Source organism: Neolamprologus brichardi, chromosome 16 (assembly GCF_056152115.1).
Source record: "Neolamprologus brichardi isolate AB-2024 chromosome 16, ASM5615211v1, whole genome shotgun sequence".
Classification (NCBI taxonomy): Eukaryota; Metazoa; Chordata; class Actinopteri; order Cichliformes; family Cichlidae; genus Neolamprologus; species Neolamprologus brichardi.
Window position 1 is genome coordinate 17175822 of NC_142119.1, and position 18503 is coordinate 17194324.

General features: G+C 38.4%; 1 protein-coding gene across 4 annotated transcripts in view; it reads right to left on the reverse strand.

Moving 5' to 3' along the window:
• Nucleotides 1-18503, reverse strand: part of LOC102778690 (axonemal central pair apparatus protein HYDIN-like) — a 56472-nt gene that overhangs the window by 24973 nt on the left and 12996 nt on the right. Inside the window, exons 22-56 of one of the 4 annotated variants that reach the window (XM_087829851.1) lie at nt 18055-18198; nt 17423-17515; nt 16945-17159; nt 16106-16280; nt 15304-15513; nt 14151-14333; nt 13810-13984; nt 13296-13426; nt 12876-13003; nt 12405-12541; nt 11508-11635; nt 11287-11400; nt 9180-9260; nt 8897-9046; nt 8513-8752; nt 8037-8148; nt 7802-7924; nt 7406-7576; nt 7115-7288; nt 6229-6401; nt 5893-5967; nt 5538-5721; nt 5292-5433; nt 3844-3970; nt 3672-3765; nt 3467-3558; nt 2783-2899; nt 2323-2484; nt 1969-2163; nt 1642-1836; nt 1245-1477; nt 968-1150; nt 677-796; nt 433-592; nt 182-354 (exon numbers count right to left, since the gene is read on the reverse strand). In XM_087829851.1, the coding sequence (XP_087685977.1) occupies nt 182-354; nt 433-592; nt 677-796; nt 968-1150; nt 1245-1477; nt 1642-1836; nt 1969-2163; nt 2323-2484; nt 2783-2899; nt 3467-3558; nt 3672-3765; nt 3844-3970; nt 5292-5433; nt 5538-5721; nt 5893-5967; nt 6229-6401; nt 7115-7288; nt 7406-7576; nt 7802-7924; nt 8037-8148; nt 8513-8752; nt 8897-9046; nt 9180-9260; nt 11287-11400; nt 11508-11635; nt 12405-12541; nt 12876-13003; nt 13296-13426; nt 13810-13984; nt 14151-14333; nt 15304-15513; nt 16106-16280; nt 16945-17159; nt 17423-17515; nt 18055-18198 (5309 nt within the window). Of the gene's footprint in view, nt 1-181; nt 355-432; nt 593-676; nt 797-967; nt 1151-1244; nt 1478-1641; nt 1837-1968; nt 2164-2322; nt 2485-2782; nt 2900-3466; nt 3559-3671; nt 3766-3843; nt 3971-5291; nt 5434-5537; nt 5722-5892; nt 5968-6228; nt 6402-7114; nt 7289-7405; nt 7577-7801; nt 7925-8036; nt 8167-8512; nt 8753-8896; nt 9047-9179; nt 9261-11286; nt 11401-11507; nt 11636-12404; nt 12542-12875; nt 13004-13295; nt 13427-13809; nt 13985-14150; nt 14334-15303; nt 15514-16105; nt 16281-16944; nt 17160-17422; nt 17516-18054; nt 18199-18503 lie in introns of all 4 variants that reach the window. The other 3 variants (XM_006788116.3, XM_006788117.3, XM_006788115.3) reach the window with 3 other exon arrangements.

Consider the following 18503-nt stretch of genomic DNA (forward strand, 5'->3'; position numbering starts at 1 on the left):
AAAAAGGTTGGGTGAAGAGAGAGAAATCCCAAATTATCCACTGTGGCATATTTGGATTTTATCATGAAGCTCCTTTCTTTTGAGAAAATTCTTCATGTTTTTTTTTTAAATTCACTTTTGAATCTGTAAACTGAGCAATAGTTATCCGTGTTCCCTGAATTACTGTGGTATATGTTGGTACCTGTGCAGCAAAATCCTGTCAAAGTGCAAATGCTTGCTTTCCAACTCCAACTCTGGCCGAATGCCCCAGCACGAAAGCTCAATGACCACAAGCTCAGGATTGTCTTTGATCTGGCAAATCAAGCCGTCCTTCATTTGTCCTACTTTTGTTGGGTACGACCAAAGCGTCAACTCCTTGTAGGGTGGAAAAGTATTTAAATGTAAGTAGAGAAAGTAGAGTAAAATTATCACACAGCATTAGTGCTATTCTACCTGTTTCTGGTTCGGTGTGAGGGTCATGGCTGGGGGGTCCAACAGATATGTGGTGGCCTGCGTATCATGCTTGAAACTGAATTGGACCTCAGCCTCCAGACATGAGTTATTGTGAATCACCAGCTTCTCTGAGTTCTCGGGGTACCTGTTTTCCTTGTATCTAGAAAACACACACGTGAATCTGTAAATACAAAGAAATCCACAACCACATGAAACCATTTATAGCCATAGTTCTGCCTCTCACCTGTCTCTGGTCTTGCCACAGAGCAAAGGTCCAAACTCAAAGTATCCAGGTTTAATTACATAGGTCTTCAGAAGCCCCTCTTTAGTTTGAGTGACTTTCTTACTGTGGGGAAACACAGTCCTGTGGAAATCACACACAAAAAGTCAGACTATTAAAAAGCTTCAAACTTAATTCATCTGTGAAAAATAGATCTAGACTTTTACAAAGTGAGGCAGAACACAACACGCCAACTACAACCTCTCCGTTTGCAGTTATTTCACTACATTAGTTCATCACACTATGCAGACTGACGTGTAATCACTGCTGATGGAAGGATAGGTAGAAACTCCTCTGCAGATGAGCTGGTTGAGTCTCCGGGTCCCGACTATCTCAAAGTTGAAGGTATGTTTAAAAGTTCCTGGTGACTCTGAGTAGAACCAGATCTTGAGTACCACCTCACCGCCAGCTGGCACAACCCAGCGAAATGCTGTCAGACTAAATGCATACAAGCACACATTCAGACAAGCAGCACCAACAACAAATTAAAAAAAACACTAATGAACATTAGTGATTCTGCAGTACGTCTTACATATGGCTGCGTTTTTGTTCCAAGCTTGCTTGATGTTCTTCCTGGTCAGTATCCTCGGGGTGGAAGGAGGCAAGTGAACGTGACCCGAGACGGTCTGGTCCCTGTGCTTTTGTTTTGGTGGAAGTCTGTTTCTTGCTCCTGTGAATCTCTCGGCCCGTTTTATCCTTGTCCTTCGCCACTGTGCTGTCCTTAATGGTGGCCTTGCCATGACCTTTAGAGCCTGCTGCCTCTTCCTTTACAAAAACAGCAGACAAACAGTGTTCTGACTTAAAAACCTAAAATTTCATGCCTTTAACACCAAAATAAGCTTGTGTGGGTTAAATGGACATGAGGTCCAAGTTGCTTGTATTTTAGATTTTGCCTCAAATTAAGAATGATTTTTTTGTATAGACATTACCGATAACTTTAAAACGGATGCTTGCAGCTCATCCTCGTTCTTGTCCTTTTCATCCAGCCCTGAAGGAACCAGGAAGGTGAAACATGTCTGTTCGAGTTTAGCTTGCTCTCGTTTTTTGGGAAAAGGAACGACAGAGAAGGTGACAGAAGGAGGGATTGGAGGGCCACTAGGACCTATCCCTAAATCATCCAACACCTAATGAGACCAAAGCAGAAAAGAAAATAGATTAGGAATTCATCTTAAACTTATGAAAGAACAATTCCATTTTCAACAGAAACATAATTAATAATTTTATAAAAATGAAAGATCTGTGAAATGATGCTATACCTCATCTAGGGGAGGCAAAGAGCTGCTTATGATGCTCATGTAGTCTTTTTCTGTTACATTTAACACAATATATGGAATGTCCAGAGGAGATGCCTTGTCGTCTACCTTCTCTGCTTCTGACAGTCCTGCTATTTGACTGTGCAAAGGTGATATGAGCTTGTTACCGACTCTCCTGCTCTTCTTATCAGCAGAGGACTGTGTAGATGGAAAAAATATTTTGGATTCAAACAAGGATAAAGAATTATAGCACACCTTTCCAATTTTCCAAGCAGTCTTACATTTAAGTTAAAAAAAAGGAGGGATTGGAGGGCCACCTGGTGGAGGACCACCAGGTGTGTTGGCCAGCTAACACACCTGCTTCTCTGTTGTAACTTCAGCTGACCCTAAAGCATCTTCAGTGGGGAGTGGGACCAACAACAATCCCCGGCGCCGGTCCCAGTGCTGCAGGATATGCTCCACCAGGGCTTGGCTCTCCTCGTATTGACAGAACTTAGACTGCAGGTTCTCCACCTGTGACTGAATGGGGGTATGGTGAGCAATGGAGAATGGAGAATGAAGGAATGGTGGCACTTGAATGGTTAGTAGGCAATGATGTGAGTCTGTTAACCTCTAATGTAGAACAAAATGTGCACCAGAACAGGTTAGGTTTACAGCATAAGTTACCAAGGCGAGTACGAAGCATCTGAATGAGAAGTACGGAAAACCCAGGATTGGACCCAAAGTTACTTGGACTAAATCCTGCTTTGTAATACAGGCCTCGGATTTTATGTTATTGACTTAACAAAGAGCCCTTAAATGGCATATTTGTACAAACCTTCCCAGCAGGTAAGCTCTGTCTTGCTCTGTCTTTTTGATTCCTCTCCCCTACTTGTTTTCCATCTTTCAACTCTTTTTCTTCTCCTGCACTCTTCACATTTACAGTTTCTGTATTCTGGCAACAAACACGATTCATGTTAGATATAAAAGCAAAATTAAATACTTTAATGTAATTAGATCCTGTGCAGAATGCAAGACACTGGATTGCAGAGTAAATCATTAATTCTTCATTGAGTGGTTTTAAAAACTAAAGTAAGAAAAGCTGAAGATTTCACAGCACACATAGTAACAGATAGGCCAACAAGAAGTACTTTTTTACTCTTGAATCCCTTTTTTCTCAAATTAAAATCAAGCAAGTATTCAAAACATACTTGAAAAAAATCAGACATGTTGTTAAAAGAGTAAGTCAATTTATTGACTTACTCTTTTAACTCAACTCTTTTAACTCAATTGAGTTTTTAACTCAACTCTTTTAACTCAACTCAATTTATTATTCCATCATTCCTCATATCTAATTTGTTGTATAACATTACACAATCTTATGAAATAATGTATCCCAAACATGCAGTATAAAAACTCCAGTAAGTTACAAAGTAGGTAATTAGTCTGCTATACATATCTACCATTTTAAATAATGCACTGGGGTTGAGTGTGTTGACATCGTTGCTAAGCTCTAATCTACCTTGTCTATCTCCAGTGTGTCTGTGGGTTGAGGAGAACCTGTGGTTCCTTCTGTCTGCTTCTGTGGATCATCGGCCTCTTTGCTATGATGCTCTGTAGGAATAATGACCAGAACTGATTATGCTGCACTCTATAAACCGTTTCATTTTTTACCCTATATTACATTTTATAAAATATTACATGTTTTTTTTTACACTTGTCTGCACCTTCATTTAGATGACATTGCTCTCTTGTGTCCCCTAATAGCTCTTTGGAGTCATTAACAGAAGACGCCCTTAGCACATTCAATGCCCCTGTTGACTACAGAGGAAAGGGGAGAAATTAATTCAGTGCTCTAATTTTTCTCTGTATTTGCTGGTCTTCAGACTGGATACAGACCTGCTTAGCCCCCAGCAAGCTCTTCTTCCTTGATGGTTCTTTAATGTCCTTCTTTCCACCCACCTCTTTTAACCTTTGGTTTTCTTCCTGCTGCCTCTTTTCTTCCAGCTCTTTCGCCATCTGCTCCCTTACACACAAGTGAATTGTTTTTAGTTACTTTCATTTGAACTTGAATATATTCCTGGTATTTGAGTGAAACTGTGCATGCTCAGCATAAATAAAACTGTGCACAATATTCCTGGATGTAGAAGGAAGCAAGAACTAGTGACTATGAGGGCTTTTATTACATGGTAGATATAGTAAATCTAAGTCTATAACTGGTTTAATCAGAAAATGAATGACATCAAATACCTCAAAATGTGGTTATAGTGGCTTATGCCATATTCTAAACCATTATTGATATAATTCTTAAAGCACATATTACATATTTATTATTTATTATTGTTTGTATTCTTTGAATATGCCATTTTGATTAAAAATTCACCTTTCAGACGAATGTTAAAAACTGGAAGTGTTCACTGCGGAACTTAATCAGTCCAATGTGCTATTTTTCATAATTTGTGTTTATATTTTCTTTTTCTTCTTAACAACTTAAATATGAAATTTAATTTAATCGTCTGTATTCCATGGATTAACCACTCTGTACCTCCCTTATCATTTATGATGACTTTATTAGGCATGTAATGCTATCACTGGGTTGGGCTCCCTTTTGCTTTCAGAAGTGCCTAAATTCTTCATAACATAGTAAACAAGGATTTGGGGACATTCCTCAGAGATCCTGATCCATACTGACATGACAGTATTAAACAGTTGCTGCAGATTTGTCAGCTGCATATCTGATTCTGCTTTCACTCCAAAGCTGCTATATTGGATAGAGACTGTGTGACTAGGAAAGTTATTTGAGTAAAATGAAATTAATTTCATGGAGACCATCAAGAAACCAGTTTGAGACGCTCTATGATCTGTGACATGGTATGTTATCCTGCTGGAAACAGCCCTCAGCAGATGTGGTCACTGTGGTCATAAAGGAATGGACATGGACAGCTACAGCAATCAGGTAGGCTTGTGTGTGCGTGGTGTTTAAACAATGCTTAGCTGGTACTTAGGGAACAAGAGAAAATACCCCTGATACCATTACACCACCGTCAGCCTGAACCTTTGATACAAGGCAGGATGGACCCAATTTTTCTACATACCTTGGATTGTAATAAGTGATTATCTGAATTATTGTTGTCTTCCTATCAGCTTGAAGCAGTTTGGACATTCTCCTCTGACCTCTGGCATCAACAAGGCATTTTCACCCAGAGAACTGACCCTCACTAGGCATGTTGATCATACCATTGATGACTGTGTCCATTTCATCAAGCTAAAACATCAGTTTTGACTTTGTGCAGTTTGGTAAAACTAGAAATTAAAACCTCGCTGAAAAAAATAAATATTGTCAGTACCTGAACTTCTGCTGTCGGAATTCCTCTCTGTGTTTTTTGTTAATACGCTCCTTCACCTCCTGTGGCAGAGCATTATACTCCTCCTCATCCATGTCCTGCAGCCATTGTTCCTCCCTGGCAGCTTTCTCCTTCTGCAGAGCCTCTGAAACACACACAGATTTGGTCATTTATCTAATTCAATACATAAACATTACAACTATAAGTTCTGTTCACAGGTATAAGAATTTCTGTCTGTAAATATTTTACCTTCAGCTTCGCTTTGAGCTCTTTCCCGGGCCTTCAGGGCTGTATAAGAGTCAGATAAGTTGACCAAATAGATGTGTTTGCGGCTACTTAAGGCCTTGAGAACAACCTGCAGAGTGCTCACTGGAACCCGAGTGTACGCTGAGTCCAGGCCATCAATCACTATTCCATGATAACAATCGCTTAACTGTAATCACAACGTAAGCACCAACATTAGAGAGAATTACAAAATAAATAGAGAAACATGAGAGAAAACATTCCTTATTTGTGCCAATTTAATGCACAGCACTGGCTAAGAGTTATTCAGTTTGCACGTTTCTGTATATACACACAATGTTTACACCATGTAATACCTCACCTGAAATCTTTCTGCTAGGATATCAACCAGTAAATGCTCAGGCAACAGACTCCTCAGTGTGGTCACATCTCCTCCCTGAAGCAAAATCACACTAAATAAATTGGTTTTCTATGAGTAACAATTACTCTGTATTCACAGTTTATACAATAGTTTTGTATAGAGGTGTAAAGGAAATGAAATTTAAATGAATTATTTAACTGCAAAGCAAGAACCAGACCACTAATTCATAGAGAAAAGAAATACATTAAAACAGAAAGAAAAAGTAAAAACAAACAAAATAAAGTCCTGTGAAAAGCTCAAAGACAACAGATACGGAGATACTTTGAGAAAATGTACCAGACAATGGACAATGTGTTGATTTTCAGTCATCAGGGGAGCCTTGGAGTCATTTTCACTACTGTTGTCCTCACAGTTGTTGGCTGTATTTAGTATAAAAGGCACTGAATCTGGATCGGAGGCTTCAAGAGGTGCTGTGGGTCCTGATCCAGATGTTTCCTCAGTGACCAGACCTGGTAGCAGGTGGGTAATTTTTAGTTACTCTTCTGCTATGGTATCCTGCCTTACTGTAAAAGATCTTAAATATCTCTAAGGACGGGGGTAAGCTTCATTTAATTTACTGCAGAGGATACAGTAAGTGTAGGTTCTAATGGTTTAGTCCCAAGGAAATTTTCATTTTTAGACCATTTTCTAAATTCTGGTGAGTTTTTATACTGCTGTGTACATTTTCTTCATCACTTTATAGTACAACTATTAAGATGTGTTTAGCTAAATGAAAAAACAAACAAAACAGTTTAATAAAAATCAACAATCACATATAGAGAAGGTTTACTCTTCTGTCCTCTTTGTGTTTGCCTGGCTGCAGATGTGAGAGTCAGGCTATAAAGAGTTGGTATTGCTGCCTGATATCAGGCCATTTTCTGTGTCTTTTGTTTGGACCTGTTCACACCAACGATAAATTCATAATTTCATTTCAGTTTTCTAACCATATTAAAACCTTTCTGATTTCAAAACATGTATCTGTGTTTTGGGACGGTTTTTAAAGATTATGCTTTTTTCAGACCATGCAATAAACTGGCAATCTGCCCAGGTCGCACCCTCTTTTCCTTTGACAGCTAAATCACGCTGCAGCCCAGCTCTTAACCGCTTACTTAAAACTGAAAATGACCAGTTAAAGGTGTTACTCATTTTTCCATCACAAGCTGCTTTCTAGCTTCCAGCTTACCAGCTTCCTTAGCATTTTTCTGAGCATGCTCTGTAGCAGCAAAGTGAAAGAGTTGTCTGGCTGTCAGGCTAACCGGTGAAGTGCCATTTAAAAGCATATCTGTAACCACATCATCAACACAGAGGCACGCTGCTCCATACCGAAGTGCCAGAGCAGCTGCTATGCTGCTCTTATCTGAAAAAAAAGAGACACACACACCTTTTATATCAAGTTAACTGACTCTAGCAGGGGATGATTGTTTTATACACTATCGTCATTTAAATTCTTTCATTGCAGAATGTGTTTTTAAACCTGTCAGTGGGGCTCCATATACGATAATAGCAATGCCTCTGCAGTTGCGTGCAACCAGAGCCTCAGGTGACAGGTCAACACCCATATGTTGGGCAACTGCTCTGCAGATAGGGGTCATCTCGAACTGTCTTAGACTCTTGCTGCTCGCCAATCTGGTCAATTCTGAAAAAACTAAATTTGAATTTAAATGTTAATTTTACAAGCAAAATAATGTTTGCAAAGAAAATTACACAAGTCTGAAAATTGATGGCATTTTTTTATGAACTACTAGATGAGAAGTGAAACATCTTAAAGGACATTACAAAGAAGTCCTGTTGCTTTCAAGGTAAAAGCAACTCAAGGTGATCATAGCCTGGATGACTGAGAACCAACAAAGAAGAAACTTGATGTACTTACACATTTCAGGTGGTTTCACACCTGTAGTTCTAATTTCTGGGTGGTCTTCATCTAGTTTAGGCTTATTTTTTCCTCCCTGTGTGTCTTCATTTTGATCGTCATGACCCGTACCTGCCTTCAGCTCTGGGGCACACAGATCAATTAAAAGTGACATTATGACAGACATTAAAACAAATATGTGCTCACATAACTGTGTGTATATTATCAATAGCTGCTTAGGTATCTTTAAAGATACCTTCATCTTTCATCTTGGAGCAATACTCCTTGTAATAGTCCAGCAGTTCTGAGGGAAGCCCTTCTCCCGGGACACGTGAAGGAAGTAGTAACACACTGTTGTCTTTATAATCCTGCATCAAACGCAGAATCTGCATGTGACCATGAGAAGAGAGGGCAGTTAAAAACCCAGAAAAATGTCTCATTAGAGACACTACATAATGCAAAAGACAAAAACAAATAATTTAATTCAGGAAAGCTGTGTGAGATTAACTGTAGTGGAAGAAAACTACCCAATCAGAATTGCATTGCACAGCATTTCTACTTTGTCTCTTTCGCTGATGCCTTTTTAATCATGCCATATTTTATCAATAAAAGGAAATCACATAATCTCTTCATATTACTACACCACTTGTAGCCTTGCCTTTAAAAATCATGCACTTCATTTTAAAGTAAATTTGCAACAATATTTCTGAAACTATAGAAAAAAAGTGCTACCTCTTCTTCCTGGAGATACTGTGTGTCAAACTCCAGGGAGTAAAACTCAATGGGGAAAGAACAGGGGTTTTTCACTGTAACCTCAGCTTCAACGTCAGTGCTGGCAGGGAGACAAGGGCCCAGCTCGAGTACCGAAGGGCAGAACTCGAGATGTGGATCCTCACCCTGACCCTGAGCTGTGATGAACACCTCCTGGGTGCTGTCAGCGACTCGCACCACTAGCCGTCTGTTGTAAGGGCACTGAAAGACAAACAGAGCAAAACAGTAGGTCTTTTGTCATATTTTATATCACGTTCTTTTGCTACTTTTTCATGATTAAGCAGTATGATGTTATGCTACTAATTATATCTAACAGTTATTGTTCTAATATTAAAAGCAGTTCACCCCATCAGCAGGCTTGAACTTTATGTGGACATTGACCCGTTCACCAGGGGACAGCACACCAGAGGAGGGAAACATCTCAAACACCACTGGAGGTGGACGCTGCTCCTGCAAGGCTTTTTTACGCTTGTAGAGGGGCAGGAACTTATCGATCTGAGCGAGAATGAGAACAAATGCCGGCATCACGTTTATTGTATTTCTCTCTATCTGATATCTTTCTTGGCACGACACAGATGGCCTGTGGATTCCATTTTTTATATTATCCACAAAATAACAACAGTCATACCTTTTTAAAAGGCTTAACCTCCTCAGCTATGCTCCAGTGACACGGCACAGACTCATGGTTCAGCAGCTGTATTGTCTTCATCTGTTGGGTTATAAAGAAATTCTTATATTTTGCACAACAATATGTCATTAAATATAATGACATCGCATTACTGCAAGTTAAAACTGGTTTCAATTAAAGAGATTTACTCATGCCTTTAGAATACCAAAGGTTCGAATGTATAGGTCTGACAATTCACTGATTTACCGGATTTCTTGGTAACCATATGTAGGAGGGCACCACAGTGAGCCCAGTTAGAGCTCTGTGCTTGACAGCTGTACCTACCTGCTGTTCAAAACTGTTAATTGTGAGGAACGGCCAATCAGAAGAAACTTGAATTAAAGGGAGAACTGGTAAAAAAAGGCAAATTTAAAATAAAAGATGATGTGAAAGGCTGCAACATGGCCCAGTAATGATAACTAAGGACTGTGAATTATATAAAGATGCTCAAGTCCAAGAAAAGACATATAGAGATGAGAAATTTGCAAATATGGTTAGCTTTGAATAATAGATTTTACTGTAATTGCATATATTTTTTTCATCTCAGTGGAACACACTGTAATTCAAACATGTTTGAACCCATTAATGTTTTCAAAACAAACACTAACAAAAGTAGCAGACCCAATATATTTGTTAAATACATAAAAATAAGTCTGTGAAGGTTCTCAGTCATCCAGGTCATCGTAGTCAAAGGAGCTTGCAAAGAAAAGCGTCTGGACTTCTTTAAGTTACTTGAAGACGTTTCACCTCTCATCCGAGAAGCTTCTTCAGTTCTAAGGTCAAATGGTGGAGAGTCCCAGATATAAACCTGGTGGGAGTATCCCCCCACAGAGGGACAAAAGGACCCCCTGATGATCCTCTAATCGCCTGAGCCAAGGTGTGAAACTGGGTGTGGGTCCCAATCAGCCAGGGTTTCGGGTGAGCTCATTGTGAAACCTGGCCCCACCTTATCATGCAAATTCCTGAGGTCAAATGGCCCAGGATGTGTGTGGGTGTTAAGGCGTCTGGGGAGGGAACTCAAAACTGGATTATAGATGGCAGAGAGTTGGTGTCGTAAACCACCGCCTCTGTTCAAAGATGGTCGCTCACAGTGGACATAGATGGCTTCTTTCACTCCTCTTTCACTCCTCTTTTGTCCCTCTGTGGGGGGATACTCCCACTAGGTTTATATCTAGGACTAGCTTAAATCATTAAACGTTTGCAGCAATACGTCCCCAAGAGGTCCCTGAGGTCTTCTGATCAGGACACAGTTACTGTACATCATACAAGCTGAAAACTAAAGGACACAGCGCTTTTGCCAGAATGGGCCACAGACGCTGGAAGTCTCTCCCTTTGAGTTTTAGATCTGTGGACTCAGTGGTCTCTTATAATAAAAAAAACCCCAACTCATCTTTCTGATTTGCATTTAGTTACCTTGTTCTTTATTCTGTTTTTGTTTTTAAATTTTTTATTGATTTTTTGTGAAGCACTTTGTGATCTTTGTCTTAAAAGGTGCTATATTTGAATGAAAGTACCCACTGGTTCTCTGTATCATCTGACTGTGGATGGTTATATGATTCTACCTACATCTTTCAGTCCAATCACAAATGAAGAAAATAAATTCAATTTATACACAAAGTATATAAAAGATGGATTAAAAAGATGAAATATGAGTTAAAGTTGTGAATTTGGTTTTTGTATCATTAATTTTTATCTAAAAAACAGTATGCAATGGAATAACAGTAGAGCTTAAAAACAAAAAAACGCAGACAGAGAGTTAATATAAATATTTGAGCCTTATTTATACACTTAGATGGTGAAACTGAATCGCTATTATTGTTTGCTTGATTTTTGTAATAATTTTGTATACACTACAAATATTGTTTGTACTCTTTTTTTGTATTGTTTTTTGCTTATTATGGTGGAATTAGAAGAAAGAATGGGGGAAATTTGCTGTGCCTTGGAAAATATTTTCAAGGCACAGCAATTTTTGACTTACTAAGTATTTGAAATTAAATATTAGACGAGAAAGGAATAGGAAGAGAAAAGAACTTTCACAGAGTCATCATCCATTGTTATCATGGTGTACCTGACACATGCCACACTGCAGAGTGTCAAATTGAATCGTATTACTGGAAACGGTGACAGCTGGCATGGTTACCACTGCACACAGTCGCACTTGCACCGTTGGACCACCTGCGACCTGTAACAGCAAAGAAAATCATCTTAGATCCAAAATGACTTATAGAGGGAGAGTGAAAAGACACAAATTTAGTTTGTGGACATGTACAGGTGTAAGCCTGTGTATACCTGGATCGGGAGAATAGCACTCGTATAACCCAAATCCAGGTTGACTCCTTGAGGGTCAAATTTAACTGTGAAACTCTTCGTCTCATCACGGGGTTGGTTCTTCATGCTTTCAAAGTCTACTGTGAAACCTGTGAAGAACCAAAAAGAGTCATAAATTATTTTAAAATCATTTAAATTAAAGAGAAATTTTAAAAAATGATACTTTTACTTGAGGTGAATACTTAAATTTACCACTGTGTACAAAAGCTTTAGACATGAAGATGGTTTCAAAACTGCTACAAATCTACATTTTCTATTGTCTTCTTTCAGAACACACTAAGCTAGAAAAAACAACTATAAGAAATCAATACTCGATGCTGCTTTAAAGCAGCGCCAGTTGTCTTAAATACACTTCCAAACATATCCTTATTCCATCCATCCAACCATCCATCCATTCTCTTCTGCTTATCCTTGTCAAGGTTGCAGGGGGGCTGGAGAGCCCAGCTACCACAGGGTGAGAGGCAGGGTACACCCTGGACAGGTTCCCAGCCTGATGCAGGGCTAATGCAGAGAGGCAGACAACCATTCACACTCACATTCACACCTATGGACAATTTAGATTCACCAATGAACCTAACCCCACTAATCCTTATTTCAAGCATTTTAAAAAACACAGGTTGTCTTTGCCTGCATTTAACAAACTATCCCCATCCAAGATTGTAACCTTGTGTCTTGTTGTAATCTTTCTTTAACGATCTAAGGTTTTTAGGTAAAACTGTCACTTGTTCAGCTACCTCATCTTTGTTCTAGAGTTATCAGAGATCAAGTTTATTTTCCTTTTGTTCTTGTAAATTAGTCTAACAGAGAGAGAGAGAGAAAGCGATGATGACCTGAAAAAGTAGGAGGACATTGCATTACCTGTGTCCCCAAGATGTTTGCTAGTGGGATGGAAAGACACAGGTATTGATCCATTATTGCTGACTTTTACAGCACGACTCACGACTTTGCCAGGAATGACAAAACCAAAATCCAGAATGTACTCTGGGAGTTGGAACCTGGGAAAAAGATTTAAATAATAAGAATAAAACACTGGGCACAAACACGCATGTTAGCAATATAACTTATTGTTATAGACTAAAGTCTGTAAAAACATTTAGAATATATGTATTATAATTTTACTAAATATAATTTTGCTTTGTATACTGAACTTAAGTATCTTATAAATTATATTATAGATTTGTGAACTTTCAACGAGATATAATGACATTGTATCAAGAGCGCACAAAGTAGAAAAAGCTAAACAGTCACAAATTCCCCAGCACAGTTTGACAAAGTTCTCACTTCAAAACAGAGTCACCAAAATGCATGTGTGTAGTTGTGTTTACATACTTTATTAGCTTGTTCCACTTTCTGAAGGACTCTTGTGATTCTTCAGTCTCCAGCACGTTATTAGCCACAGCAAGAGCATTTTTTTTGACCAACAATCGTTCGATTTCCATGTGAAGCAGATCTTCATACTAGAGGTCAAAGAGAGAACAGAGAATAGCAGGTGATGCAAGAAGTGGTAAAAACACTCAACAGAGGAAACAAACAAACCTTACCAATCTACAACTGTAAATACCTCTGCAATAAGGGATTTTATTTGTGCTTAATTTTCCCTACAAATCCTCATAAATTCCCTACATGTCCACAATATCAAGTCAGCATACATATTAATAGGTATTTTTTCTTAATCCTCAACAAAATTATAGAAAATGTGAGGTGTCACTAATATATGTGAGACTTCATAGTATATATGAAGTTACTGACTGTGAGTGTGCGCGTCGCCTCTGTTGCTGCTCCTCCCCGAACAGTAAATTCATATATAAGCTTCTCTTTGACTCCATCTTTCTCCACAGCTGTTCTGGCCTGCTGTAACACGTCACTATAACACTCCTCCGCTGTAAGAGAAATCACAGTGCAGAAATAAGAAGTTGAATTTGTGTCTCAAGAACTGTTATCACAATAGAGGTCTATTATGGACCGTTTGAGCTTGATGCTTTTCAACAAAACTGGTTTAAAGAGAAAACGAGGGAAATGTGAGTTCACAAGGATAATTGACAACATCCTTATATAGTTCTATAAGATGGTAACACACTGATGTAATCATATGTATTTATAAGTCCTACTTTCAGCCCTTTTGTCTGATGCAGAATCATTTATTTATTTTGAGCAAAAGCACTATTTTAAAGTAAATTTTAATGAGCTAAATATTCATCTTCTAGCTCATTGATTTTGGATTGAACATATCTCTGTGCATGTGTGTGTGTGTGTGGGTGCATACACAGGATTCGTGGTAAATTCAGGCTGATCCTGGGGAACACTCCCACACCGGTCAGAGTGATCTCTTCCAGTGGTAGGAAAGCCACCTGCATCTGAAGCTTCTTCTTAAACACTTCAGGAATGCCCGGAAGGTAGAGTACACGGAGAACCTGTACCATACCTGCATCAAGGTAACCCTGTCTCAAACACACACACACACACACGCACGCACACACATACATGCACGCACGCACGCACGCACACACACACACACACACACACATACACATAAGGAAAGCCATTCTTTCCATGATAAAATAGCTTTGAACATCCACAATTGAAATGGCAAACTCATAAGCTCACCTGAGCAGGAATGACTGTAGGCCAACCAGGTCTGACCTCATGTTCAAAGACCTTCATCTGCCGGGCTTCCTTCTCACCAACCCCTTCCTCCTCCTCCTCTCTATGAGGGTGTATACTGTATTTGAAGCCCACCTTGCCCGTATTTGTCAGGGTTACATCAACTTCACCTACACAATGAAAAAGCTAGAAGCAAAGGACAAAGACTAAGAGGAGAGAGCAAACACTGTTCTGCCTTTTAAAGTTAACTGTACCTTTACTTTTATTAATGATCATGTCAAGATCATGTCTTACTGCAAACAGACAAAGTACTCCACCTAGTGACCGAGTATACTGTATTTGGTAGAGAAAACAATTTGTTTTTCAAAAAAAAAGCATTGACCGTAATGGACATTTTTTTTAATCTTAAGGTTTATGAAAATATGAGAAAGGATAGTTTTACACATAAGGGCCTAAGCAGGGTAAGCAAAAACATGTTACTCTGAATCAAATCCAATCTACTAACAGATGCCATGATGTAAAAAATTTAAAGTGTTATTCATTTCACTTGTCAGTGGTCATAATGTTATGCCTGATTGGTGTATAGAAATATGGCAAATGTAAGTCTTTCTATACAGTGTTTAACTTTCTAAGTGTTCAAAACTAAGCTGAGAGATGTACATGGTGTCATTTCGAATGTTTCACAGAATATCATTTGACCCTTCCTCCCTTTCTTAGGCATTCACAGAGGTCAACCCAACTCACTTCTTGAAGGGTCTAACAGCAATTTGCAAAGCAATATGCTTTGGATCTGAGCAGTTTTGAATTGTATTCTCATTATTACCTTTAATAATTTGTACTCTTTGCACCTCAGTTTAAATGAAAACTATTGTGAATTATAAGGCTGTGAGTCAAATGGGAGCTCTTTTATCGTTATCTTCATGTTAAAACTGCTCCATCCTCACATAGTTCTTTCTATATTAATATAAAGGTACTAAAATTAAATCTGAGATTTGGTACCTTAATGTAGTTTTCATTATTTTATTTTAAATTGAATGTGTTTAAGCTGAGAGTCCAAATACTTACACTTTGAACTTTGAACCACTGGAGAGATGGAGCTGGCTGGAATAAAGATACCCGTAAGAAACGTAAGAATTAAGGTGCCTTGTATACGCACCTGCTGGCCAAAGTCCAAATGGGTGGTGTCAAGGGTGTAGCTGATTTCTGATGCGTGTCCTCTGAGAATGATTTCATATGTAGGCCCGTCCTCTACATGGCACTGCGCGACCACCTGTCTGCTGATATTTTCGTGGCCATAGAAAGAGAACGTGACTGCCTGCTGATCCCCAGGTTGCAGATGACCATGTGTCGGCAAGATATCAAATACCTACACACACAACGAGAAAACCAGATGTTATTTAGGTTTTACTCTCAGCAATGTTCTGAATCTCAGTTTTGAAAGATGGTGGACAATATATTTAAAATATTTATTTATGTATAGACAAGAATCTAATGAAATTTGATTATAAAAAAATACTCTATGATTGAATCAGTGAAGAACATAATCATAGCTGCAACTAGAGTCCAAATGATTTATTCTTTTTTTCAGCTGCTTGCTTTAAGCGTCATCACAGCGGACCATGTCACCAACCCTCTGCATGCCTTCTTTCACTTTCACTACATCCATGAATCTACTATGAAAATTTTAAAGTAAAAAAGGGACAGAAGAAATGCCCTTCAACCATTATTCATGTTGCATAGATTGTCCACCAGAGGGCACTGTTGGTAATCTGTTTGGAACCCCGCAACACAACACAACTGGCTTGTGACAATAAAACGATTTTTTTTTTAAAACGATTATTTTTTTTTTATTTTAGCAAAGATTCATAAGTAACTAGTTTCTTTTGATAACAAATCTGCTTATGTTTTGTGCGCCTGAAATAAAAGAAGAAATTACCTACATGGAAATATTTGCTTACCTCCTCCACACGAACAGAACCTTGTGTGCTGCTCTGTTGATCTGCAGCTAGCAGGGGGGTTTGAGGAGCTGAAAAGGCAGGTGAAAGAGTTGCAGAGGAGCGCCTCCATTCTTCCTGTTGACTTTCTGAAAGTTTCTGCTTCTTTTTCTTTTTTCCTTTCAGCATCTCTGTTTTTCTAATAGAGCAAAATAGTCAAATAAAGCATCCCTAAACTTAAAAATATATTTTTCATAATCACTGCATTGAAATCTTACAATAAATGGAACATATGAAAATTTCTCTGCAAAGAAGGAAAAATATGATATTATCTTTTAGCATCTTGGTGGAAAAAAACCCAAACAAATTCAAGATCTTCTTGAAGTGGACCTGTTATTTCATTTGTATTTCCTCTCTCTTTAAGAGAACTTAAAATATTTAGGATATTTCCTCACTTTGGCATCTTACAGATCCAAGATTTCTTTTTTTAAAAACAAGTACAGATATTAGAAATTAGTTAACTCACTGAAATGTTTTGGTCATGTTTATACAAACACACATGATTCTGTTGTGGATTTGCTTTAGCTGTCAGATACTTGATCTCAAACTTGACACTAGACTACTTGGTCAAAATAAATATCCAAATAGGTTCTGTATTAACACAGTAATAGCACTATAATCTCTTTCTTAAGTGATGTGGCTGGCTGTTTCTGACCCACATAACATCTAAAACAGAACAGAACTGGGATTAAAAGACTTACCACACAATCACTTTACAATTATACAACATGATACTGCAGTGTCTGGTTTATATATGTGATACATGTTCTAATGCTGTTTGGCCAGATTCTGTGTGACTATACCTGCTGTTAATGTGGTCATCCAGAAAGGTCCAGTAATAGGACACAGGAAGCAGGGAACAGTTTGTGATGGTCATGACTTTGTGAGTCTCTGTGCAGTTTAACACACAGTCAAAATCTACAGTGGTGGAGGGGAAGTCGAGGTTGGGGTAGTGGACCTCTGCATGCAGGTCCACTACATCCTGCTGTGGGTGTCCCAAGTAATGTACCTCAAGATACTGAAAACCATTTCAAGAAAGAGGGAAAAATTATGTTAGTAAGTGAACATTTATTCAAAGCCAAGGATTATCTGATAGCTTAATTAAGACATTAGTTTTAGATCATTAAATGAGTAAAAAAAAAAATAAACAAAAGTAAATGTTACTTCTATCCAGCCTATTTAATTTCAATGTAAATCCAGGTGAATAAGCCACTGCTCAAAAATGCACAACTGAAAGAAGATAACAGCATGATATATCAAAAGAGGCTGTATCATAGTTACCTCATCCACATTGTGTGACACTCGATCCTTATAGAAAGCTGGGTTAAAGCATACCCACAACTCAGCCTCACACTTATCGCCTAAAACCACAGACTGGAAAAAATACACAACACTATTATTGGAGTTATAGCACTTCAGTATATTGGGCAAATCAGTGTAAGAGCACTTCTTTCACAGAGCATGGTCAGGCACCTGGAAGAAGAAATCATTTAATAAAATATTTATTATAATTCTGCCACAGGACCCAAGTTTATCAGAATTATCCGTCTAATCAGGATCATTCAATCACCACTGCAGAAAAGTGCAATTCCTCAAATTCAAATTCGAATTGCATATTATGGATGCCCTAATTTGAACTACTATATCTGTATATCTTGAATGGAGCTGTTTGAAGTGCACATACAGTGAAGTCCCACAACCACATACAGATATCCATGACACACAATAACAAAAACAAAATAACAACATTAATCTGGAGAAAAGCTCATCTACAAGACAGTAAGAACACAACATGTTTCCACAAAAATGTTCACATACATTGATGCATGGCTATATCACAGAATAGTGAGAATCCAGGAAATCTGCTTTCCTGGAACTTAAAACGAAAACAACTAGCAAACAATAATGTGCACCTTAGTGGTGGCTGTACTGTGCTCCCCTGGGGCCTCACACAAAGAGAAAGGTTCTATGAGCGACAGCTTCATGGATACAGGCAGAGAGGACACGTTCTTCAAGATCAGCTTCTCATACAGGGGCCGCACACTCTCCTCTTTGACCTGTAACACATATACAAATCCTTAATTAAATGAACCACAATAAAGGACAGGAATGAAGCTGCTGCAGTTTAACCAACAACTAGCTGTTAACTGTTAGCTAATGATGTATTTAACAAGGTTAAACTATCGTAATTTTCAAAAAATCTGAATGTTAAAATAATCTAAATGCTTTCACTAAACTATACAGAGTTTGGAATATGCTAGACATCCTGTCACAATATTCCTAAACTAAACAACATCTATGTGGCATTTGGTTGTGAATCTTGAAATGCATTAAGGACACCTGTAAGACTGACATAGCTATC